At 40.7% G+C, this 26,094-nt stretch overlaps 1 protein-coding gene across 6 annotated transcripts in view; it reads right to left on the minus strand.

Moving 5' to 3' along the window:
- The window catches only part of RB1CC1 (RB1 inducible coiled-coil 1), a 92,729-nt gene that overhangs the window by 6,074 nt on the left and 60,561 nt on the right, over window positions 1-26,094 (minus strand). For 3 of the 6 annotated variants that reach the window (XM_023248505.2, XM_023248504.2, XM_045050083.1), the window contains exons 16-21: window positions 14,532-14,697; window positions 11,462-11,570; window positions 11,121-11,361; window positions 4,309-4,363; window positions 3,145-3,192; window positions 790-848 (exon numbers count right to left, since the gene is read on the minus strand). In XM_023248505.2, the coding sequence (XP_023104273.1) occupies window positions 790-848; window positions 3,145-3,192; window positions 4,309-4,363; window positions 11,121-11,361; window positions 11,462-11,570; window positions 14,532-14,697 (678 nt within the window). Of the gene's footprint in view, window positions 1-789; window positions 849-885; window positions 1,733-3,144; window positions 3,193-4,308; window positions 4,364-11,120; window positions 11,362-11,461; window positions 11,571-14,531; window positions 14,698-23,522; window positions 25,597-26,094 lie in introns of those variants that run through there. The other 3 variants (XM_045050084.1, XM_023248506.2, XM_045050085.1) reach the window with 3 other exon arrangements.

Below are 26,094 nucleotides of genomic sequence, written 5' to 3' on the forward strand. Positions count from 1 at the left end.
GAGCTGTTAACAATGCTTTTCAAAAACCTTATTACGGAGACCCTCCTTTCCAACAGCCCGTGTCAAAACCCGTGGAACAGGACGGCTGTCTGTGAAATTATTCAACTGATAAATTTAATAGTGTACTATGAATCTGTAGTGTATCAATTACAATGAAGTCTGAAAAATAGAAACCAGAAACACTGCAACTTAAAAAATCTCCTATCTGAAATGACTCTCCGATCTAAAATGAAAAACACTAAGGTGATCAACAGGATTTAGAAGCGGTGGCATTGGGGGTGCCTGGGGGCCTCAGTCGGTTGAGCGGCCGACTTCGACTCAGGTCTCGATCTCGCGGTTTGTGAGTTCGAGCCCCACGTCGGGCTCTGTGCCGACAGCTCGGGGCCTGGAGCCTGGTTCACATTCTGTCTCCTTCTCTCCCTGCCCCTCCCCAACTTGTACTCTGTCTTTGTCTCTCAAAAACAAATAAATGCAAAAAAAAAATGTTTTTAAAGAGGTGGCATCAGCTGAAAAGTGGAGTCAAAAAGATTTCAGAAGTATTTGTGTACAAATGATAATTAAAGCTGTAATTGAATGTAATCCTAATGTTTCCAAGAATAATTTAGAAAACCTTTACTTTTAACAGAAAATGTTTTACTACCAATGAGTACAAAACACTCAGCTCAATGCACCTGAAATCTGAAGGATCACAGCCACTGAAATATATTTCCGTTAACAATCCAATACTATCTAAATCAGTGACTCTCTTTCACAGGAAAAACTTTGAGAAAATATAAATAAAATACTTACTCTCTAATAGCTATCTTTTCCGAATGCCTTGAGGATACCGAAGACATGCTCTGAGACATCTAAAAAAATGGACAGTTCATAAAGGTATTTACACGATTAAAGCACCGCATATATTTATTAGGTCCTTGCTGCAAAAATTTCTCTCGATGTCACACACATTCAGATCTGTGCCTCAGCTTTTAAGAGTCCAAGCATAAGGTTCATTAATGTAATTCCTTTCCTTCAACGATAATTTTCAGTGGACAAATTCACCTACGCTTTTACTTATGTTATTTTCTTAATCAAATTTGGCTGCATTAAAGACTACGTATAGAATATTTTATTTGTAATTCCATAGCTAATATTAAAAATATCACAGGGAAAGAGATTAACAATTTTTGGAGAAGAGTTTGCCAATTCTAACACATCAGTTTCAAATCTACTGGTAAAAGAACAAACCAAAAAACTCTGCAGGAAAATCTTACTCAAAGACTCACTAGCTTGGAAAAACAAATAAACACAATGCTACTCTGGCTGAAATGTGGGTGGGAGAACAAAGTTCTGAGAGTCGGTAAAGTCCCTCTCTGACGTCCAAGGCAACTTCTGAGAAGCTTCAGTTTAAAAACCCACAATTCTGAGCAAGTGCTAAATGAGGAAAGGTGTGACTGTCACCCATTTCCTCTCCTGATGACGAACAAAATGGGACGAGACACGCGAGCTGACGCGCTGTTGCCTTCGCCCAGCTGGGACGGCTTGCTCTTCAAACGGGCTTTAATCCATTTCTGACACCATCACATGACACACGGGGCACCTGTCCCCCAGTCTCAGGGCCAGAAAGGATGGTAAAGATGCCTTCACTTCCCAAGCAGAGTGGGCAGCACAAATCAAGGACAGACAAGTGGATTTCTCTTATTAAGTCTAATTCTGATTCTCAGAATTTCTTCCATTGCTCTCTGAACATTATCTGGAATAACGAAGGGTCTCATTAGTGCTTGAAACAAAATAAAAAGAACAATAACAAGTAATGAACAGAAAGGCCTAAAAGTACAGCAATTTATTACCAAAATCATCCAAATGGTCTACATACTGCCAGTGAAGGCAAGTTTGACCATCCATTTTCTGGACCATATTTTATTCAGATTTTTTTAAAAGCTTAAGTTTTTCATATATTTATTATAGACGAGGTCTTAGATTTAAGAAAACACTGTGAAAACAGTTGTAAATTGACATGAAAGTATACTTAACATTGAGACACCTCTCTGGGTGGGAGTGGGGTCCTCTGGATCTGAAGGGCAAAATTCCTTCTTTCATAAACACTTCCCAAGCATCAACTGTGTACCAGTTACTACTGAAGGTGCTAGGAACACAGACAAAACTGACTACAAAACCCTTGCCAAACAGAGCTTATAATCTATTGGAAATACTGCATAAAACAGCATGTTGAATGATGTCTGAGACAGGCAACTCTTCTCAGTCTTTTTGAACAACGGTTTGCTGTACTTACAAAAACAGCAAATAGACTTAAGATTGTCTTGGTGATAAGTTAATGATTGACTATAATGACTGTAGACTAATTGACCATATGACTAATGACTACAGAATTTAGAAGTAATTTTTGCTGTTCAATAAGGTATAGGAAAGAAAAGCAGATGTTTCCCTACAAGATACTGTTTTTTAAAAAGCTCAATTCTAATCAGTATCAAAACGTTTCAAAAGTACTGAACACGCCTTAAGATTATTCCTATTTCCTCATAACTTGCAATTATTAGAACTTGCAAAATGAAGTAAATGCCTTATTAAAACAAGTAAGATCATCTGTACAACTGTTCAAGTAATTGGTTAATATGTTTGCAGGTTAGAGTAAAGTCAAGATTAATTCAGAAGATTATACAGGGTATCATGCAAAGTGTCAGGATCAAACATGTTCGGTTTAAAAAAAAAGTGAACGGACATAATGTATTAATTACGCACCCTTAAGAGTGAATATGTTAATTTCCAAAAGGCCTATAAAAAGTACTTCTAACTATAAAGAGTTACTGACTTAAGAATCCCAACTTGATGTTACAAATACATGTAATTACGGAATCCTAAGTGATCATAGCTTATCAATCACCGGAAACACTGTCTTGAATTTGCTGACTGATATTAACGTGACATTAGTAAGGTAGTCAGCTTTGTCCGTTCTACTGCCACGGAGGGCACCTCTGACCTACGGTCACCTCTCTGAGAATCAAGTCATTAATGACCCACACGGCCCAATGAAACTACTAGAAATAAATTCATCGAACCAAACATGTTGCTGACGGTATTTATAATGAAATGTAATGCAAAACATTTTGAAATGTTAACATCTATTGGCCAAGAAAAATAACTTACCAGTCTTTGATTTAACCGCTTGTTTTCTTCTTCTTTCAATTGTAATGTCTGCAGGAGGAAAAAAAAGGGACCTGTGGTTTATCCCTTGTACCTTCTCTATTTGAAACTTCATAACTGTCAAATTTCCTTCATCTTCACATTAATGTTCTGATCTAGTCTGAAAAGTTAGTGAGGATATTCTTTTTTATGGATCCTTTCCAACTGTTTTAATTATTTACAGGCTTGAGAGAGAATTAGAACAATTTTAGGTACATTTACCTAAGCTGAGGGTTCTCAAAGTTTAATATGCATTAGAATTACTTGTGGAACTTGTAAATGTGCAGTAAATAGCTGGGAGCTATTCCCGAAGACTCTTAGGGGATAGACAGGAGGGGGGGGGGGGCGGAATAGGAACAGGTCTGGCCTAAGAGGAGGATTCTGTAGTTATAACATACACCCCAGCTGAATTTCACAAAGGTGATCACACAACCCTTTAATAAGAAAAGAATGCACGACAGAACACAAAAGTTATAGAATTCTGACTTTGGATTCTTACTGGACGATTAAGCCTGAAAAGAGCAAGAGAAAATGTTGAAAATCTTAAAAGCCCAAGGAATGAAAGTGATCTATGAATAAGGATATGTTAACTCTGAATCAAAATTATATATAACCTGATAGTACAATTGAGAGGAAACCCCTCATTGCCATTTTTTTAAAATTTCAATTAATCTCAAAAAAACCCAAAAAACAAAACCCGTAACTTGTCTTCATTATTCATACTCTATTTTTGCCCACTTCTAGAAAATACTTACCTTGTTTTTGAAATAAATACACGAGGGTTCCTATTTATAATCTTTTGTTGCATTCTGAACTGTTATTGAATAAAACCATTATTCCCTATATTCATTTTATAAAGACCACCAATCTTCTTCTCGGATATAGACTTCATTTACTGGGAAGAAATGACAAGTAACAGACCTGGAATACTATTACCAAATATTTAGCCACTAGAATAAAAAAATGACAGGATTTCTCAAAACATTAATCACAGAAGTAACCACTTTTTAAAAGATCTAACTTTATAAACACAACTTGGTATGTTTTCAATATAAACATTTTGTTAACAGCATCCAAAATGAACACGAACACAGTCAACACTGCATTTCAAGAAAGAAATTTACTTACTCGTTCTAACAGCATTATTCTCTGTTTTTCTTCAGAGAGCATATGGATATTTTCTCTAAAAGAGAATGATTTATTTTAGTTTAAGTCTTTTAAAATTCTGGACTTTACATTCTTCAATAAGATTTGGAAATTTAACTATTACTATAGAGCACTTTAAAAATTAAAGATTTGGACTACATTTTCTTTTTTTTTTTTTTAATTTTTTTTCGTATGTTTATTTATTTTTGAGAGAGACAGAGTGCGAGCGGGGAAGGGGCAGAGAGAGAGGGAGACAAAGAATCCGAAGCAGGCTCCAGGCTCTGAGCTGACAGAATAGAGCCTGATGCAGGGCTCGAACTCATGAACTGTGAGATCATGACCTGAGTTGAAGTCGGATGCTCAACTGACTGAGCCACCCAGGCGCTTCTGGACTACGTTTTCAAAAGCAGCCTTAATATGTTTAAATTAGGACACATTTCAATGGTACATGTTCTTTGTACTGGAGGTCTTGAACCCAGATCGACAAACCTTTTGAAATTATAAGCAAAACTTTGTGCATGCATTTTTCTAGGGGCCATGTCTTTTGAATCTGAAGTTTTGCCCCAAAGAGGAAGAAGCGCTCCTCTTCCTACGTGTGGGTTAATGCGTGTACCAATAAAGTGGTTATTTCCTGGGTGGCTTCACCATTAAAACTAGAAACAAAACACAATACATCTATGAGTAAGCTACAGACAGAACTTAAAGTTTTATTCCACAAAAAAATAAACCAGATCTCAATAAAGATTTCAGCGGTACTACTAAGTGGCTAGAAATGTGCTCGTCTCTCTGCCATGTGTAAAACTGCCCATCGCACTAAAACACTCAAAAGTTAGAAAAGAAAAAAATGTCTAATAGGGTACAGGCTTGAACGTTGTATTTTTATTACAATTCTTTATGGAGGCACAATTGGGAAATAAATTATGAGACATTCAAAGTGTAAAATATGATGATGTGATATACATACACATTGTGAAAACGTAAGTTCAATGAGTCAACTAACACCTCCATCACTTACCTTTTTGGCAAGGCAGGGAGAATGCTGAAATCCTACTCTCTTACCAAATTTCAACTATACAACACAGTGTTATCATTTACCGTGACCATGTTACATCCCTAGGTCTTGTTCATCTTAGAACTTGTAACTGAAAGATTGCAACCTTTATCCAACCTTGCCCCTCCCAGCCCCAGCTCCTGGCAGCCACTTTTCTACTCTATGAATTTGACTTTTTATTTAAAGATTCTACATATAAGGGATACTATGCGTTATTTGTCTCTCTCTGGCTGGCTTATTTCATTTGGCATGTTGGCCTCCAGGTTCATCCACGCTATTGCAAAGGGCAGAATCTCCTTCTTCCTCATGGCTGAAGAATAATTCGTGAAATATTTTTCTTCGCCATTTTCTTAATCCATTCATCCATCAAGGGATACTTAGGATGTTCCCATGTATTGGCTACTGTGAATAATGCTGCAGTGAACATAGGAGGACAGAGATCTCTTTTGAGATGATGGCTTCATTTCTTTCGCACAGATGTGCCCAGAGCTGAGAGACAGCTGGATCATATGGCAGCTCTACTTTTAATTCCTCGAGGAACCACCATATTGTTTTCTATCCTGGCTGTACCAGTTTACATTCCCACGAACAGTTCATGAGAGTTCTCTTTTCTCCACATTCTCACCAGCACTTGTTACCCACTGCCTCTTTAATAACAGACATCCTAAGAGATACGAGGAGACATATCTTGTGGCTTTGATTTCTATTTCCCTTATGATTGGTGACACTGAGTACCTTTTCATGTAGGTCATCCGTACGTCCTCTTTGGAAAAAGGTCTATTTTTTGCCCACTTTTTAACTGGGGTTGTTTCTTTGCTGTTGTGTGGGTTCTTTATATATTTCAGGCATTAACAACGTATTAGATATATAATTTGCAAATATTGTCTTCCACTCCGTAAGTTGTCTTTTGATTTTGTTGATGTACGGAACCTTTTTAGTTTGATGTAGTCCTACTTGTTTATTTTTGCTGTCTTTGCTTCCAGTGAAAACCCCCCACACCACTGCCAAGCCAATGTCAAGGAGCTTCTCTCCTATACTTTCTTCTCGGAGTTTTACAGTTTTGGGTCTTATATTTATAAGTCTTTAATCCATTTTGAGGTGATTTTTGTGTATGGTGTTAACATAGGGATCCGGTTTCATTCTTTTGCATGTGGCCGTCCAGTTTTCCCAGCACCATTTATTGAAGACACTGTCCTTTCCTACTGGGCATTCCTAAACTCCCTTGTCAAATTTTAGTTGCCTAATATGCAGGAATTTGTTTCTGGCATCTCTATTCTATTCCATTCAGCTTTGTATCTACTTAGGCCACCTGTTTGATTACTACAGCACTGTAACACAGTGTGAAACCTGTCAGAAAGTCAGAAAGTGTGAAACCTCTAGCTTTGTTCCTCTTGCTCAAGATTGCTTTGGTTATTCAGGGCGTTCTGTAGTTCCATATGAATTTTGGGATTGCTCCTTTCCATTTCTGCGAGAAGTGTTACTGGAGTTTTGACAGGGATTGCAAAGAACCTTCAGATTGCTTTGGTTAGTAAAGACGTTTTCATAATTTTAATTCTTCCAATCCATGAACACAAAATCTCTGTCCACTTATTTGTGTCTTCTTCAATTTCTTTCACCAACATCTTGTAGTTCTCAGTGTACAAATCTTTCACCTCCTTGGTTAAATTTATTACTAAGTATTTTACTCTTTTTGATGCAATTGTAAATGGGACAGGTCCTCAAATCTCCTTGTTAGTTCATTGTTAGCATATAAAAACATTACTGATCTCAAGTCCTGCAACTTTCCTGAACTTATGATTAGTTCTAACAGTTTTTGGTAGTCTTTTAGGGGTTTCTCCATATTATCATGTCATCTACAAAGAGATAATTTCACTTCTTCCTTACCTGTTTGGGTATTTTTTATTTCCTTTTCTTGCCTAATTGCTCTGGCTAGGACTTCCAGCACACTATGGTGAAACGCAGTGGCGAGAGTAGGTATCTTTGCTTTGTCCAGATCTTACAGAGAAACTTTCAGCTTTCTGCTGTCGAGTATGATGTTAACTGTGTGTTTCGCATATACAGCCTTTATTATGTTGGGGTACATTCACTCTACACCCACTTTGTGAAGAGTTTTTATCATGAAAGGATTGATGTTGAAAATTCTGTCAAGTGCTTTTTCCTCATCTACTGAAATGATTAAACGATGGCCATTCTTTGTTTTGTTGATGGGGTAGATCACACCAGTTTGCTGAGGTTGAACCACACTTGTATCCCTGGAATAAATCCCACTTGATCCTGGTGTACATTCCCTTTCGTACATTGCTGAACTTGGTTTATTAATATACTGCTGAGCATTTCTGCATCTATGTTCATTATGGATACTGCCCTGTATTTTTCTTGTAGCTCCCCTGTCAGGCAGGTAACAGGGTAATGCTGGCTTCATATATTGAGTTCCGTAGAGCTCTTTCCTCTTCTATGTTTTAGAAGAGTTTCAGGAAGGTTGGTATTAGTTCTTCTTTAAAAAAAATGTTTGATAGAATTCACCAGTGAAGCCATCTGGTCCCAGACTTTTCTTTGCTGGGAGGTTTTTGCTTACAGATTCAATCTCCTTACTTAAATGGCCTGTTAAGATTCTCTATTTCTTCATGACTCAGTCTTGGACGGTTGTTATGTTTCTAGGAGTGGATCCATGTCTTCTAGATTGCCCAATTTGTTGTAAATGATTGTACATAGTAGTTTCTTACAATTCTTTATGTCTGGTATTAGCAGTAATGTAGACTTCTAAATTATTCTGTGTAATTCCCCATTTACATTTTAAGCAACTGACTAAAGCAGGAATTGCGTCTTCTAAATGTTAATTCTTTTTTTTGTTTAAATTTTTTTATTTGAGAGAGAGAGAGAGCACACATGAGCTGGGGGGCAGGGGTAGAGGGAGAGCAAGAAAGAGGGTGTAGAATTCTTAAGCAGGCTCCATCCTCAGCATGGAGCCCCACATGGGGTTCGATCCCATGACACTGGGATTACCACCAGAGCCCAAACCAAGAGTTGGGACACTTAACCGACTAAGCCACCAAGGCACCCCTAATGTTAATTCTTGTAGGAAGAGGCTATGCCTAAGACAAGGTCATGAAGATTTAATTTCATTTTAGCTTTTACATTGAACTCTGTGATTCCCCTGTCTTGTAAATAGGAGATCCAATTTCATTCTTTGTTTGTGGATATTCACCTGTCCTGTCCTAGCACCATCTATTGAAAAAGCTACCATTTCTCCATTGAATTGTCCTGGCACCATAATACAAGGATTCAGGTTCAACAGACTATAAATTTAAGGGCTTATTTCCAGACTCTATTTCAATGGTTTATATATATGTCTACATACATATAACTACACACATATATATCAGCTAGCATCATCCTTATTACTGCAGCTTTGTATTAATTTCTGAAATAAGGACATGTGTGTTTCCAACTTCATTTTTTTTGAAGACTGTTTTGGTTATTTTGAGTTCGTTGCATTTCCATATGAATTCAGGACCCACTGTCCACTTCTGCAAAAAAGGTGTATTTCAACAACAACCGTGTTGAATCTGCAGATCACAGAGTATTGCTACCTCGACAAAATTAAGTCTTTTTTTTTTCTTTTTTAAGATTTTGTTTTTAAGTAATCTCTACATTCAACGTGGGGCTTGAACTCACAACCCCAAGATCAAGAGTTGCATGCTCTACTGAGTGAGCCAGCCAGGCATCCCAAGATTAAGTCTTCCAATCAATGAACATGGGATGTCTTTTTAGGTCTTCAAGTTCATTCAATAATATTTTGTAACCTTCAGTGTACGTGTCTTGAACAACTTCTGTTAAATTTATTCTTAAGTACTTACATTTGTAGTGAAATTCTGGGGACTGTCAATATACAAGATCATATTATATATACAAATAGAGATAGTTTTATTTCTTCCTTTCTAATCTGGATGCCTTTAATTTCTTTTTCTTGCCTAAGTGCACTTTATAGAACCTCAGGTGCAATGCTGAATACAAGTAGCCAAAGTGGACCATCTTCTTGCTCTTGATTTTTTAGGGGAAAGCATTCAGTGTTTCACCACTGAATATGATCTTCTCGTGGGTTTTTTTTTTTAATAGTTTAAAACCTTTTATTTTTGAGAGAGTGCATGCACATGTGCATGTGAGTGGGGGCGGGGAGGGGGGGGGAGAGAGAGAGAGAGAGAGAGAGAGAGAGAATGAATATGAATATGAATATGAATATGAATGAATGAATCCCAAGCAGGTGCCACACTGTCAGTGCAGAGCCCAATATGGGGCTCAAACTCACAAACCGTGATTATCATGACCTGAGCCGAAACCAAGAGTCAGAAGATGCTTACCTGACTGAGCCCCCCAGGCACCCTGATGTTTAATTTACTTATCGCATTCCTGAAATACTCCAATGAGTCATGACGATCATCTTTGACTCCATTCCATCTGAAATGTTAAAACTGTCCTTGGGATTTTTTACACCTGTATCTTAGTCTCTGTAATTTTTAAATCCATATGTGTGGTTATGGTTCTATTCATTCCACGTATTTGTACCTTCTTTTTACTTGATATTTTATTTCTCATAGTTTACATACTTTTATTAATTTCATTTTCTCATACATGTACTTGAGATTATGTAATTGTCCCAGTGTTACCACCTTGATTATAGCTCTCATTTTTGATACTTTTGTTTAGACTTAAATAACTCAATTTCCATTTTCTTATCAATACCTATGTTGTATATATAGGTATTCAAATTAGCAAATGGATAAACTACTTTCGTTACTAATTTTCAACTGCTCATGCTTAGTGGCTGTAATTACTTCAGTATTTAGAACTCTGAGACTTGTTTTGTGATCTGGTATGTAGTGAATTTCCTTAACGGTTTCTCTACTGCTTTATTTATTTATTTATTTATTTATTTATTTATTTATTTATTTATTTATTATTTTTACTTCATTGTGTCACGAGAGGAAAAAGGCCTCCCATAACTGTGGCTCTACAAAGTTCTCGTTCTAGATTTCATCCACTTTCTATTCATACACAAGTGATCAAAGTTACATTTTTAAGCAACTACAAGTTACCAACCAACTGCTTAAGGTAAAACCGTGCCCTCTCTAAATCTGAAACTTCTTCTGTAACTTATAAAACCCTTTTGCTTTGAATGATTTACACACTTTTCCCTTTACTATTTTTCTTCAGGTGCTTCTCATATGTAGAATTCAGTTGGATACTTTTTTTTCTTGAGAGGTTTTGCTGCGATCGGCCGGTTAACTGTTCCCATGTCTGGACTTCCTTCTGTCGCTTACGCCTTCTAATTACGATAGTCCCTTTAGGAACTCCTCTGCCTTCCCCCGCCCAACACACACTCACCAAAATCAATACATCCGTTACTACGGTAACGCCCCTTCCTCCTAGGCAGTGGACCTCAGAGTTTAAACACTTCCTGCGAACAAGAACTGCTTCACACTCCTGCAGGGAGCCTCCAGCGGGCAGCCCACGACAAGTCTGGGGCACACGTAAACTATGAAAAGAGGCCAAAGCGACTCACATACACACACAGTCGGCGACACTAAAGTATTGCTCGGATTTGCGGCTCAAAGATCTAAAAGGCACAACTTTCAGGCACAGCAGCGCCACACGTATTTCCTGTCCTCGGCGCTTGGCTCACGGAAGTGCACCGCTGCTTGGAGAGCCTGTCCTACTTGGGGCAGCTGAGGCCGGACGGACTTACTGTACAGACATCGTGCTGGTCTCCATCGCCGAGTCGGCTTTGCCTTCGTCTTGCGTTTCCGGGCCTGACCTCTCTGGCTCGCCTGGCAGTTCCGGTGCGCATGCTCCGTAAAGCTCCGGGGCCGCGGCTACGTAGGGCGAGGGAACAAAACTGCCGCCGCGCAGCTTGCTGACTTCTTCCTCCAGTTTTTTCTTTTCCTCAAGCAATCGAGCTCGATCTTCAGACAGCGACTCTATCAGATCTGGAGGCCCCCCCCAAGGTGAAATCACACATTATAAACATTTCATGTGACTGTTTTAATCTTAAAAGGCGTTGAAAATACATGACAAAACATCACTTACCTTTATCTCGCTCTTGCTGTTGCATTGTACTTTTCAGCTTATCATTAAGATCGTTGATTATGTTTTCTTTTCTCATTTTCTCTCTTGTTAAAACAGTGTTAAAGTTGGTCTGGAACAAGAGAATGACAACTGTTTAAATTATCTGCACGTACACAGCAGCCAGGGCTGAATAAACTAGCCAATATTTTTACGTGGTGCATCTGTATGTGGAGAAGCTATAGTGCAGCTCACAAATGATGTATGTTTGCTTTGTTTGTTTGAGGGGCAGAAAGGGACGGAGACAGAGAATCCCAAGCGGGCTCTGCACTGTCAGCTGATGTGGGGCTCGAACCACAAATCCGTGAGATCGTGACGTGAGCCGAAACCAAGAATCAGACGCTTAACCGAACTGAGCCACCCAGGCGCCCCACAAATGATGTTTATTTTTAAATAAGAATGCTATACTGTCGTAAATACAGTGTCACTGCACTGTCCTGGTTCCACATTAAGATACATTCCAATTTAATACCTTTAAAATGAATTCTATTTTCTCATTACAGACTGTCTACCTACTTATCGTCAGAGGAAATTTAGCATGAAGAGATGATTTTAAATTTGGGGGGAAAGAAAGAAAACGAGGTAACGAGTGTTGTTATACACTCCCTTTTTCTTCTTTAATAATCTTCCTGCTTCTGGACTCTTCCTTTTGTTTTTAGCTAAACCTTGACTACCACAGTAATGTTTCACGGAGATGACATCATCCCATCTCTTTATCTGGACATCTGGCTTATAATAACTGGACTTGTTCTTCCTCGACTTTTATAAAAACTTTCCGGGGCGCCTGAGTGATTCAGTCCGGTTAAGTGTCTGACTCTTGATTTCAGCTCAGGTCATGATCTCACAGTCATGAGATCGAGCCCCGCATCAGGCTCCAAGCTGGGCAAGAAGCCTGCTTAAGACTCTTTCTCCCTTTGCCCCTCTCCCAGGCACACACACCTACTCTCTTTCAAAAAAAAAAAACAATTAGAAAAAAACCAAAACCCCTTCCTACTATGAAGCCCATGTACTGAAGTGCCTGCACAGATCGCGAAAGTCCCTGTGGCAATTCTCACTGTAGTTTCTTTTATAAAGATGACCAAATGGTCGACAATTTCATTTGCAAAATCTCCATTAAGATCTTCTTTAAACTTAAGAGCCACAGGGGGCGCCCTGGTGGCTCAGTCAGTTGAGCGTCCGACTTCGGCTCAGGTCATGATCTCACGGCTTGTGAGTTCAAGCCCCGCATCGGGCTCTGTGCTCACAGCTCGGAGCCTGGAGCCTGCTTCAGATTCTGTGTCTTCCTCTCTCTCTCTGCCTCCCCCACTCACACTCTGTCTCTCTCTGTCTCTCAAAAATAAATAAACATTAAAAACTTAAGAGCCATTGATGGACAGCAAAGGCTTCTTCCCATCTGCCCAGCATTCCAAAATTAAGAGTCAGGATCCTTCAATTAATGCATACTGCCAATAACGCTAAAAACTGGGAGACAGTGTAAGGATATGGCATTTTTAGATCAAAATTAGTGAATTCATTAAACACTGAGGTAAGCCAGAAAGCATACATGAAGATGCCTCAAAAGGGACACTTATGATGTCTTTTGTTAAGCCATCTCTCTATGTATTATTTATGTAAAAAGAATCAACAAATATTTATAATAGCACACACATTTCTGGGGCGCCTGGGTGGCGCAGTCGGTTAAGCGTCCGACTTCAGCCAGGTCACGATCTCGCGGTCCGTGAGTTCGAGCCCCGCGTCAGGCTCTGGGCTGATGGCTCAGAGCCTGGAGCCTGTTTCCGATTCTGTGTCTCCCTCTCTCTCTGCCCCTCCCCCGTTCATGCTCTGTCTCTCTCTGTTCCAAAAATAAAATAAAAACGTTGAAAAAAAAAAAATAGCACACACATTTCTGTCAGTTAATTCATCCCCTACCTAATTCGGGCAATCTAAAATTATGTGTCGCTCATAAAGGAGCACACAGAGAAAGACAGCAAGAGAGTGAGAGTTCATGTCGAATGAATCATACAAGGAAATGTACAACCTCAGATTTTTAAAAACAGAGACATCATTAATGATCTCTTCCTTGGTAATTCTTACTTAAAACTGGTCGCTACTTCGCGAACACTTAAAATTTCATTGGCTTCCATAAAGCCGCACTCTTTCTTTTTCTAGTTACTCTCCTTCCTTCTTTTCAGGCTCTCTCCTTTCTTTCCCCAGGCCTTAAAACTTAAAATGGAAAGTGACTACAGGTTCTGAACTACTGGACTTTCTTGAATTCTAAAAAGACATGAAGGTAATCATACCATCTCAGAAAAGGGAAAAGACCCACATATATCGAACGAATGTGGGTACCAACTATATACCATGTGTCACCGTTTCAGAAACGCATCCCTCGGGGTAAGAAAACCAGGTCACTCTTCTCCCCGGCCCGAGCTGTCACTGCAGACGCCCACTGCCCTCCCCCCGCCGTGCCCGTGTCTGGCAGTTCTCCCCTCTTTCTCCCTGCCCCAGCGGGCGATCCCTATTAAGTACAAATCAAACTGTGGTCCCTTGATTTCCTCTCCAATTGCTCGTCGTCATCCAGGCCTGCGGTGAAGTATAAGCTCCTTCACCAGGCCCCCTACTTCTTAGCGGTCTGGCCCCTGCGTCCTTCACGAGCTTTACACTCTCAGTAGTCATCAATACTAACAAGTGAATCGTCAGAGTTCAACGGCCCGCCATTATCTACCACCGGCCTGTCATGTGGATAAGAATGAGGGAAGTGTAAGAAGTCTGTACCGATTAGCATGTAATTTAGAATAATAAAATTTTAGAGCTCAGGGGGAAAATTCAATCATTATATATGAAGTCGTATAAGCACTTAAAACTAATCGGAATTGAAAATGCTTTTATCATGAGGATATTGAATAAATATTATCAAGGTTAAAGCTGGAAAAATCACATCTAAGATATGAGGCACAAAAAATTTATATTCAGCTGCACAAAAAAATTATATTCGTTAATTTATATTTAGCTTCTTTAGACCTAAAGTAAATGTAATGAGGGCTGGGGAACACACCTGTTGTTCAGCAATCAGAGATGTTCGAACATTCTGCATTTCTTCATTCTTTCTTTTCTCTTGCTCTTCAAGTTGTTCTAGAAACTTTGCTTTTTCTTCCTGAAGCTTTTCTTGAAGTTCAGCGACTAGGCTTGAAGAATCTTCTCTGGTAGATTCAGTGGCAAGACTTGAAAATTAAATAAAGTATTAAACTTTTTCCCCAAAATAACACATAATCACGAATATATCAAATGCCACAATTCACTGACATCGGAAAGGCTACGTATCTTCCTTAACCCTAACAATAATTAGGAGATATTTCTGGGTAACCCTCCACCCTTTTTATCTACCAACTGGAAGCAAGTAAGAGGGGAAAGTGCCAGATGCTGACACCAACATGGCTGAGCGACTATGATAATCATATGTGATAAATTCAGGATAACCTGCTTCTACCAGTAAGTGGGAATGTTCTCAATATAAACATCAATATGCCTCTCAACTCAGTTTCAAATTTCAGTTCTGCTATTCCCACAACTGTAATGTACATGACACAGAGATAAAAAAAGAAAAAAAAGAGAAAGAAAAAAGAAACCCATACGTGAAGATCACGTCCGTTGAAAAGACCTTAATTTTTAAAACAGGTTTTGGTTCATTTTGTTAGCTAATAAATAAATAACACAAAACTAAAGGCGAGCTTAAATGTTCACAGTAAATCCACGTATTCATAATTCATACTCATTTCCCTCGAAATTAGCTAACCCCTGAAGGGTTGCTGACAAAGCACCCGAGAGAACAGAAGAGGAAAGGCAAAGAGAAAAAGCACAAACACAAGTTAGTAAGCACTGTAACTTCTGATACAGAAGTGAATTTTGTCTGTCTTCAACCTAATAATCTTGTACATCAAAAAACTTTGCCCATGAAGTAGGTAATTAATCCCACCAAAGGAGTTACAAATATGTTAAACCCCAGGAAAAAGGCTGCCGTCTTAGCAAATATTCCCACACTATTTTAGTGACCAAATCAACTCATTGCTTTAAATGTACATTTACACAATTTCAAATGACACTTTAATGTTTCTGGAATGAGAAGGCATTTTACAACCAATGTGGATATTGAAATTGTTTGCTCTTACTTATTCCTGATGTAATTTCATAATCTATAAAATTATTATACAATTAATACTACAGCAATTGCTAATCAGACAAAAACTGTTCACTGTGATTCTTTTAGTCATACTTCCAAATTTACTGATAAAATCTAGTAATTCATATGAACTTGGTCCCCATTTTCTCCTAAGAGATGGTTTTAAATGAGCAAACATGAAGTATGAAGTTAGAGACATAATATTTCTAACAAAGTCTGACACTTCTTAGTTTACAGAAAGGCTTCAACTGGGGAAACACTTAATCCGTAATATAGTAAAAAGGGATAAGGTAAAAGATTTGTTTTCAAAGTTTTCCTTTAGGGCTAGACGACAAAGGGGTACGGAAGGTAAAAACTGTAGCACAGAAAGAAACCTGACAGGCTCTGTAAAACAAAGGATTACGGAGAAAACAGAATATAAATGTGGACTCAACGTACCAAGTGTTAAGGATTAAAATTAGGTATACGCAGAGTTTACATATTAGCTTGTCTTCAACAGTGCTTGTCTAATAAAATGTCGTTTTATTTTTTTAATTTTTTTTTTTTTTTTTTTTTGAGAGACAGAAAAAGAGCACGAGCTGGGGAGGGGCAGAGAGAGAGGCAGACACAGAATCCGAAGCAGCTCCAGGCTCTGAGCCGTCAGCACAGAGCCCCACGGCGGTCTCGAACTCATGAAATTCGAGATCACGACCTGAGCTGAAGTTGGACACCCAACGGCCCCAAACATTGTGGATTTTATTAGAAGTACAATGTAAAGTCATTAAAGAATTTTATCTAGAGAGAGAATGATAAAATATAAATTTAGGTTTGTAAAAGACTGCTGTGAGGATATTGGTCAGAACACTGGAACACAGTAACAAAGTATAAAGGAGGGAAGGTTTCAGCGTGAGAAAGGATTCTGGAAGCGTGTGACTCTCTCCAGAGCCGAGCTCTGGCTCGCACGGGCTTCTGGGGAGGAGGGAAGAGGGAGGAGGGAGGAGGGAGGAGGGAGGAGGAGGGAGGAGGGAGGAGGAGGGAGGAGGGAGGAGGGAGGAGGGAGGAGGGAGGAGGGAGCCGGCCCCGGAGCGCACAGCCGCGGTGCAGGGATCCCCAGGGCGCGCCGGGAGAGAACGTTCCCCTTCCCAAAGTACTTCCGGAAGACGGTGTATTGCCTCCCCAAGGACCAGAGACCCTACAGGTGCCAGCGAAAGGCTTTCCATTGGCGGGGGACAGAGGTGCACCCAGAGGGCATATAACCTTACTGCTGCCTTTAGAGGTGCTACACCACAGATTCTGTGCACTGCGCAGGCAGTGGGACTGTTCTTCTGCGACGAAGGACACCAGACACAGCGTGGAGAGGCTCTACTCTGGAGGATGGGGGCGGGGCAGTGTGGTGTCAGGTCCTTGAAGATTTGAGTCTTGAATCCCGGCTTCCTGCCCTGCTATTCCGTAGGGCTGCCTGAACAGCAAGGGGTGGGAGATCGCCCCGTCTGGGACGAGAGACTGTGGCGGTGCCGTTTCCACACCCCCCCCCCCCCCACGACAACACCGCAGGACTTCAGAGAGCAGCCCGGTGGCCCATAGTGGCGGACGGGCCACTTACACCAAACCCTGCCCCCCTGTGCCTGGCAGCCGCGTGTTTACTTGGGCAGGACTGACTCGGAGCCAGGGCACAGGGCCTCTCCTGCAGAAGACCAGCACAGAGAGCACTCCGCAGGCACAAAGTGTTCCGAAAATCCGGTGCTTCGAAAGAACACCTGCAGTTCTGGGGGAAACACGACCAGGCTTACTGGGTTGTGTTTTGTTTGGTTTCTTCTTTTGTTCTTTTGGAATCAGGCTCATAGTTTTTTGTTTGTTGGGTTACTTTTCATTTTTTTGTCCAGGCTTATTTTAACAAACAAATCAAAGCATACCTATTTAAAAGTCCAAACCCGCCCCAGGACAAGCAAGGAGGAACTCTGCACAGGACTGACCAGTGGGAATGAGCAGCCAAAAGTCAACAGCAGAGTGCACACGGCACACGCCAGAAACTCTTCCTGAAGTGCCAGGCTGGGGACAATGCATTCCCCCTTTTTAATACGGCATTACTCTCAGGTGCAGAAAACATGACAAGCTTTCGAAACACACAAAAGACAGACACGCAGCCCAAATGACAAGATGGAGGAATTCTCCCTAAAAGAAAGGTCAAGAAGAAATCAAAACCAGAGACGTGCTCAAAACAGATATAAGCGATATATCTGAACAAGAATTTAAAATAGCAGTCATAAGACTACCAGCTGGGCTTGAAGAAAGTATAGAAGACACCCGAGAAAACCTTGCTGCAGAGATCAAAGACCTAACTAGTCAGGCTGAAATAAAAAAATGCTATCACTGAGATACAAAACTGACTGGATAGTCACAATGAGGACTGAAGAAGCAGAGGAAAGAATAGGTAACATAGAAGATAAAATCATGGGAAATAATGAAGAAAAAAACCTACTAGATCACGAGGGGAGATTTAGAGAACTGCGTGACTCCATAAAACAAAGATTATCTGTATCATAGGAGTCCCAGAAGAAGAGTGGGAAAAAGGGGCAGAAGGTTTATTTGAACAAAGTTTTAGCTGAAAATTCCCTAACATGGGGAAGGAAACAGGCATTCAAGTGGAAGAGGCACAGAGAACTCCCCTCAAAATCAACAAACACAGGTCACCACCATGACATATTGTAGTGAAATGTGCAAGATACAAAAATAAAGAAGATTTCTGAACAAAAGGCCCTTCACTTACAACGGTAGATACATGAGGTTAGCAGCAGACCTGTCCAGTGAAACTTGGCAGGTCAGAAGGGAGCGTCAGGAAATTGTCAACGTGCTGAATGCAGAAAACATGCAGCCAAGAATTCTTCAGCCAGCAAGGCTGTCATTCAGAATAGAGGGAGAGTTAAAGAATTTCCCAGACAAAAACTGAAGGAGTACATGACCACTAAACCAGCCCTGCAAGAAATTTTAAGGGGGACTCCTTGAGAGGAGAAAAAAATAGAACAAAACAAAAAGACCAAAAGTAACAAGGACTAGACAGGACCAGAGAACATCACCAGAAATATCAACTCTACAGGTAACACAATGGCACTAAATTCACAGCTTTCAATAATCACCCTGAATGCAAATGAACTAAATGCTCCAATCAAAAGACACAGGGTATCAGAATGGATTAAAAAAAAACAACCAAGATCCAACTACATGCTGCCGACAAGAGACTCATTTTAGACCTAAAGATATCTGCAGATTCAAAGTGAGGGGGTGGAGAACCATCTATCATGCTAACAGATGTCAAAAGAAAGTCTGAGTAGCTATACTCCTATCAAACACACTATATTTTAATGTTTATTTATTTTTGACAGAGAGAGAGACAGAGGATGAGCCGGGGAGGGGCAGAGAGAGAGGGAGACACAGAATCCGAAGCAGGCTCCAGGTTCTGAGCTGGGGCTCAGAGCTCGATGCGGGGCTCGAACTCACAGACTGTGAGATCATGACCTGAGCTGAAGTTGGACGCTCAACCGACTGAGCCACCCAGGAGCCCCAAACACACTATATTTTAAAACAGAGCCAGCAACAAGCGATGAAGAAGGGCATTATATCATAATTAAGGGGTCTGTCCATCAGGAAGATCTAACTGTAAATATTTATGCTCCCAACTTGAAAGCACCCAAATACATAAATCAATTAATAACAAACATAAAGTCAATGGTAATAATACAACAATAGTAGGGGGCGTTAACAATCCACTTACAGCAACTGACAGATCATTTAGGTAGAATGTCAAGAAAGAAACAGTGGCTTTGAATGACACACTGGGCTGGATGGACTTAACAGATATATTCAGAACATTTCATCCTTTTTTTTTTTTTAAAGTTTATTTATTTATTTTGAGAGAGAGAGAGAGAGAACACATGCAAGTGGGAGAGGGGAAGAGAGACAGAAGGAGAGAGAATCCCAAGCAGGCTCCGCACTGCCAGCATGGGGCCTGAGGCGGGGCTTGAACTCACGAACCACAAGATCATGACCTGAGCTGAAGTTAGACCCTTAACTGACAGAGCCACCCAGGTGCCCCTCAGAACATTTCATCCTAAAGCAGCAAAATACACATTCTTCTTGAGTGCACATGGAACATTCTCCCGAACAGATCACATACTGGGTCACAAATCAGTCCGACAGGTACAAAAAATTGAGATCATACCATACATATTTTCAGACCATAACATGATGAAACTTGAGGTCAACCACAAGAAAAAGTTTGGAAAGCCCTCAAATACATGGAGGTTAAAGAACATCCTACTAAAGAATGAATGGGTTAACCAGGAAATTAAAGAAGAAATAAAAAAGACATAGAAGCAAACGAATATGAAAACACAACAGTCCAAACCCTTTGGGATACAGCTAAAGCAGTCATAAGGTGAAAGTGTATTGCAATTCAGGCCTAGCTCATGAAGCAGGAAAGGTCCCAAATATACAAATTAACCAAAGGAGCTAGAAAAGGAATAGCAAACAAAGCCTAAAGCCAGCAGAAGGGAAATAAAGATTAGAGCAGAAATAAAGGCTACAGGAACAAACAAAAAAACCAGTAGAACAGATCAACAAAACTAAGACCTGGTTCTCTGATGAAATCCTAGCAAGACCTACCAAAAAAGAGAATGACCCAAACAGATAAAATCACAAGTGAAAGAGGAGAGATCACAAACACCACAGAAATACCAACAATTATAAGAGAATACTATGGAAAATTATATGCCAACAAACTGGACAACCCGGAAGAAATGGACACATTCCTAAGCACTCACACATTTCCAAAACTCAAACAGGAAGAAACAGAAAATTTGAACAGACCCATAACTAGCGAAGATCATCAAAAATCTCCCAACAAACAAGAGTCCTAGGCCAGATGGCTTCCCAGAGGAATTCTACCACACATTTAAAGAAGAGTTAATACTTATTCTCAAACTCTTCCAAAAAAGCTTCCAAACTCATTCTATGAAGCCAGCATTGCCTTGATTTCAAAACCAGACAAAAACCCCACTGACAAGCAGAATTACAGGCCAATATTCGTGATGAACCCGGATGCAAAAATTCTCAACAAGATAGCAGAAACTGAATTCAACAGCAAATTAAAAGAATTATTCACCATGATCAAGTGGGATTCATTTCTGGGCCACAGGTCTGGTTCAATATTCGCAACTCAATGTGATATACCACATTAATAGAAGAAAGGATAAGAGCCATATGATCCCGCCAACAGATGAAGAGCATTGGACAAAATACAGTATCCATTCTTGATAGAAACCTCAACAAAGCAGGAACAGAAGGAATACACCTCAACATCATAAAGGCCATATATCAAAGACCCACAGCTAATACCATCCTCAGAATGGTATTAGAAAACCGAGCTTGTCCCCCTACGGTCAGGAACAAGACAAGGATGCCCACTCTCACCATTACTATTTAACACAGGATGGGATTCTTAGCCACAGCAATCAGACCTCAAAAACAAATAAAGGGAAGGCAAATCAGCAAGGAGGAAGTCAAACGTCCACTATTTGAAGTTGCGTGCTATTCTACGTAAAAAACCTGAAAGGCTCCACCAAACAATTGCTAGAATACATGAACTCAGCGAAGTTGCAGGATACAAAAATCAATGTGCAGAAATCTGTTGCATTTCTATGCACCAATAATAGTAGAAAAAGAAAGAGCAGTAGAAGAAATCAAGGAATCAATCCCATTTACAACTGCACCAAAAACAGTAAGATACCTAGGAATAAACTAAAGAGGTTAAAGATGTGTAGTCTGAAAACTACAGAACACTTATTAATATTGTTAAAATGTATTACCCAAAGCAATCTATACATTTCATGCAATCCCCATCAAAATACCACCAGCATTCTTCACAGAGCTAGATCAAACAATCCTAAAGTTTGTATGAAGCCACAAAAGACCCTACATAGCCAAAGCAATCCTGAAAAAGAAAAATAAAACTGGAGGCATCACAATTCTGGATTTCAAGCTATATCACAAAGGTGTAGTCATCAAGACACTATGGTCCTGGCACAAAAACATATGCAAACATATGCCAACACATGCATATGCCAACATATGCAAACACCACACACACACACACACACACACACACACACACACACACACACACACACACTCTTTGCACTTCCTGTGTACACAGGTGTATGAGAAAGCCCTTTCCCCTTACAAATAAGGTACACTATTAATTTTTCCCAGTTACATAGGAAGGAATGCATCTTATTTTAATTTTGCATTTCTTTAATCTCATGTAGACTGAAAAGCTATTCGCATGTTAGCCATTTGTATTTCTTCACTGATCTGGCTGTTTTTATCCTCTGCCCATTTGCCTAACAGCTTCCTTTTCCTTACTGACTTGTGGGAGTTACATTACGGATACAACCAATATCCTTGTGTCTTGCTGCTGCTTCCCATGGTCCGTCCACGATGCCTCTGGCACATGTGCAACCAACCGAGTGGTGGAAAGCAAGGAGGTGTGCTGGGCTGTGTCATCGCCTCAGCATCATTTCTTCTCACCAATTTCCTTTCTTTTGTTTTAAAAGTTTATTCATTTTGGGGGGGGTCAGAGAGAGGGGCGGTGGGCGGAGAGAGCGAGAGCGAGCGAGAGAGCGAGAGCGAGCGAGAGAGCGTGTGAGTAGGGGAGAGGCAGACGGAGAATCCTGAGCAGGCACTGCGCTGTCAGTACGGAGCCCAACGCCGGGATCAATCTCACAAACTGTGAGATCATGACCTGAGCCCACACTGAGGGTCAGGGGCTTTAACCGACTGAATCGCCCAGGTGCCCCTACTTATTTTTTTTCAAATGTTTCTTCTGCGTGACAGAGAAGCCTAGAACTGCACCGTCCAGAAACTCCTTCCCAGTTAAGTTCTGAGTTCAAGTGTGCCAATGATAGACGAGAAAGAGTCTGTCACTCTCCAGAGGTGGCTATGGCTAGATATGGGTGCTACGTAAGATTCCAAAGGGTTTTCCCAGTGAAATGCCTGCACTGGTGCCCCACTAGGCAACTGGTGTGGAAGTCTCCAAGGAACTGTAGCTATTTCTTTTTTTTTTTTTAATGTTTATTTATTTTTGAGAGAAAGAGCAAGCAAGGGAAGGGGTGGGCGGGAAGAGAGGACCTAACAGTCTCTGTGCTGTCCGTGCAAGAGCCCGATCTGGGGCTCGATCCCGGAGCTGAGATCAACAGTCAGATGCTTAGCCAGCTGAGCAACCCAGGTGACCCTGTAGCCATTTCCTGATGAGCCACCCACTTTTGGTGCTTCCGATGGCTTTGAATCCAGATTTCCAGGTCTTCAGCAGCAACTCCCTTACCCCGTCCCTCCCTTAGGTCTCCCCAAATTCACAGAAGTTCTCATTTTAATATATAACCCTTTAATCCTGGAGTATTTAAGAGATTCTGTTTTCTAGACTCAATCCTAACAGACACAAATATGATCCTTGGGGGAAAAGAGCATAAAGACAGGAATCTGAAATTGATGCTCTGATCTGCAGGCAGTCGTGACCTCACTGCCAGCGGGACACGAACTCTGGGAGAATAGGGCATTCCAGGGCCTAACAGCTGACACCTATAGCTGTCTGGCTCAGGTGGCTAGAGGTTTTAGAGACGCCATAGCTGTCCCCACCGAATCCCACCCAGGCGTCTTGGCCAGCAGCAGCAGCAGCCTCTGTTCCCTCATCTAAAGATTAGTGTCCCCTTGCCCCAGGGTCCCATCTCAACAGGCTGACCCCTCTCAACCGGCTCCCCTACTATTTAATTACTTCTAGACCCATCTCTACTTTCAAATCTCCAGATCCCAGGCGAGTTGAAAATCTAACCAAGGAGGAAGTCCAACTGCAAAGTTTCCATTTATTTTGGTAGCAACATAGGGAACATGTATGGGAATACATCCGATAGGAGCCTCAAGGGGAAAGGCAAACATAGGGATAACTGAGGCCACAATAACTGTACGGCTACAATAGTCAGAGACTCTACATTCAATGTTAACAGTTTACTTCACTGCCTGCCTGACACCTGGACCTAATGGCCAACACTACAAGAGAACGCGATGTGGAGAGGAGATATTCTAGACTACAGGCAGGCACACAAAGGCGGGTGGGCCAGATGCGGCTTTTGCCTGTTGGTGTAACTCAAGTTTTACTGCAACGCAGCCACACCCAGTCATTTATATGGTCTCACTTGCCTCTTGCCAGGTGAGCAGCATGGACAGAAACCTTATCGAAGGGTTACAATGGTGCCAACCAGTCCCTTTATCAACGATTCTCAAAGTGTGATCCCTGGAACCCTGAGGTGACCAGAACACTTTCGAGGGATCAGTAAGAGCACAGCTATTTTCACAATAATACTAAAATGACATGTCTCTTATACTTTGCTGTCATCTGTAGATGATAAGATCGCTGACCCCTTAGCATAAATTAAAGACAACAGTGCCAAACTGTACTTTTAGTCACTGTTTCCTTTCCATCAAGGCAGTCGAAGCGATAAAGAAAAAGGCAGGTTGATTTTGGAACATCCATAATGTGGTAAAAATTGTCACTATCGAAATCTGACCACTGAGTATGCACTTTTTAGTGTCAGGTGTGACACAATGAGAACATATAAAGCCCTTCTGCTGCTTCCAGAAGCGTGTCTGTCTCACGGAACAGTTCTTGTGTGACTGTTCTGGCTGTGTGAATTTGGCTGCTTTTCTCATCCTCTACGATTTCTGTTTGAAAAATGAGTCTTTGTTATTTAAATTTGAGTTTTCCAACAGACATTTTTTTTTTCAAAAATGACCCACATGAGTGTGTTACTTCAATGAACACCTGACAGAATTTACCAGTGGTAAAACGTCACTCTTTAAGAATAAATTAAAATTTTAGAAAATTTGGGGCACTTGGCTGCCTCCGTCAGATGTTAACTCTTAATCTTGGGGTCATGAGTTCAAGCCCCATGTTGGGCATAGAGAAAATGTAAAACTAACAACACCCCCCCCCCGTGCCCCAAACCTTAGAAAACTTGTATCTGCCACTATAAGTTTGAGAGCTTCCTAGCACCTAAGATCTTTTTCATAAAATTGGTAGGTATATTAACACCTGATTTTTCTGTCAATAAAATATGTCAGTATTTACAAGATCCGTTTAACTCCGGGAACCAGTGGTTTTCAAATGACCAATTCGTTGTGCTACAAAATCATGCATGAGTGAAACATCCACTCCAAGTGCAAGACAGATCGTTCAACAGACATTAGCAAGTAACAGTAGGAAAAAAATCCACTTGACAGTTTAATATTCCATACTGAAACCAATGTTTAAGAAATCATCATTTGTTGGATTTTTATTTAGTATCAAAGAAATATTCACAAGCATCTGAACAAGCTCTTGAAATATACCTCTTCTCCAGTTACACGTAAGTGAAAGGCTGAATTTTTATCACCCATTAATCAAAAGACACCGCAACAGATTGGACGCAGAAACAGGAGACTCCATTAAGCCAAACATTAAGGAGATCTACAAATGTATAAACACAATGGCCCTCTTCTCACTAATTTTCGTCTTAGAAAATGGTTTTTAAAGAACAAATTTCGTCTTGAGGACACCCAAAGAATGATGGTGACAGGCACCATGGAAGAGATTTATTATTTGTACCCTGGGAGGGTCCAGAGAATATACCCTTCGCCAAAGCTTTGGGAAATTCGACTTCAAAAGGCTCCGTGGTGGTACTCCGCAGGACAGGGAGAGCAGAGTGAGGCGAAATCGCTGAAAATCAATGACCTTAACGGGAATGACAAGACTCTGGAGGGGTGGAGGCCGATCAGCGGCACTTAACCAGACACACGATGTGGGGCTGTTATAGACAGCAGTGCTGGAGCGGCAATTAGAAGGTCTGACCCAGAAACACTCTGGTGCTGGCTGTCCGCAGGGCTAAGACAGAATGGGATGATCAAGGATTAAAACTTCAAAAGCCTGTTTTGTTTGGTTTTGTTTTTTTTACAACTCAGTATCTGCTGCTCAGAGAGCTAATTAAAATACAGAGAAGCACTACCCCTCACCCAATCCCAAGACCTGAGTCAGTCACCAACTACAATGCCAAAGTGTGATAATATGGTCTCTTTTATAGTCTTTAGCATAGGGATCTGTGCCCACTTGTCAGGCTGACTGTGTACTCTGGGTAAGTAATTAACCAACTCTGGAGGGACTAATGAATGCTGGCTCTGAAGGGGCTCGAATGTCACTGCGGTCCACCAGAAGATTCCGGACAGCCAGGTGATACACGGAGCTTGGACCCACTGGGTCCCTTATATCCACAATTTATAGTGGAACAGACACAAAAGCAACTGTTGGAGATACCCTGTTGGTTCCCATATTTACGGAATGGAGACGTATCATGGTGAAAAGCCAAGTCAAATCCCTAAAACCGCC

This window comes from Felis catus, chromosome F2 (genome assembly GCF_018350175.1).
Source record: "Felis catus isolate Fca126 chromosome F2, F.catus_Fca126_mat1.0, whole genome shotgun sequence".
Lineage (NCBI taxonomy): Eukaryota > Metazoa > Chordata > Mammalia > Carnivora > Felidae > Felis > Felis catus.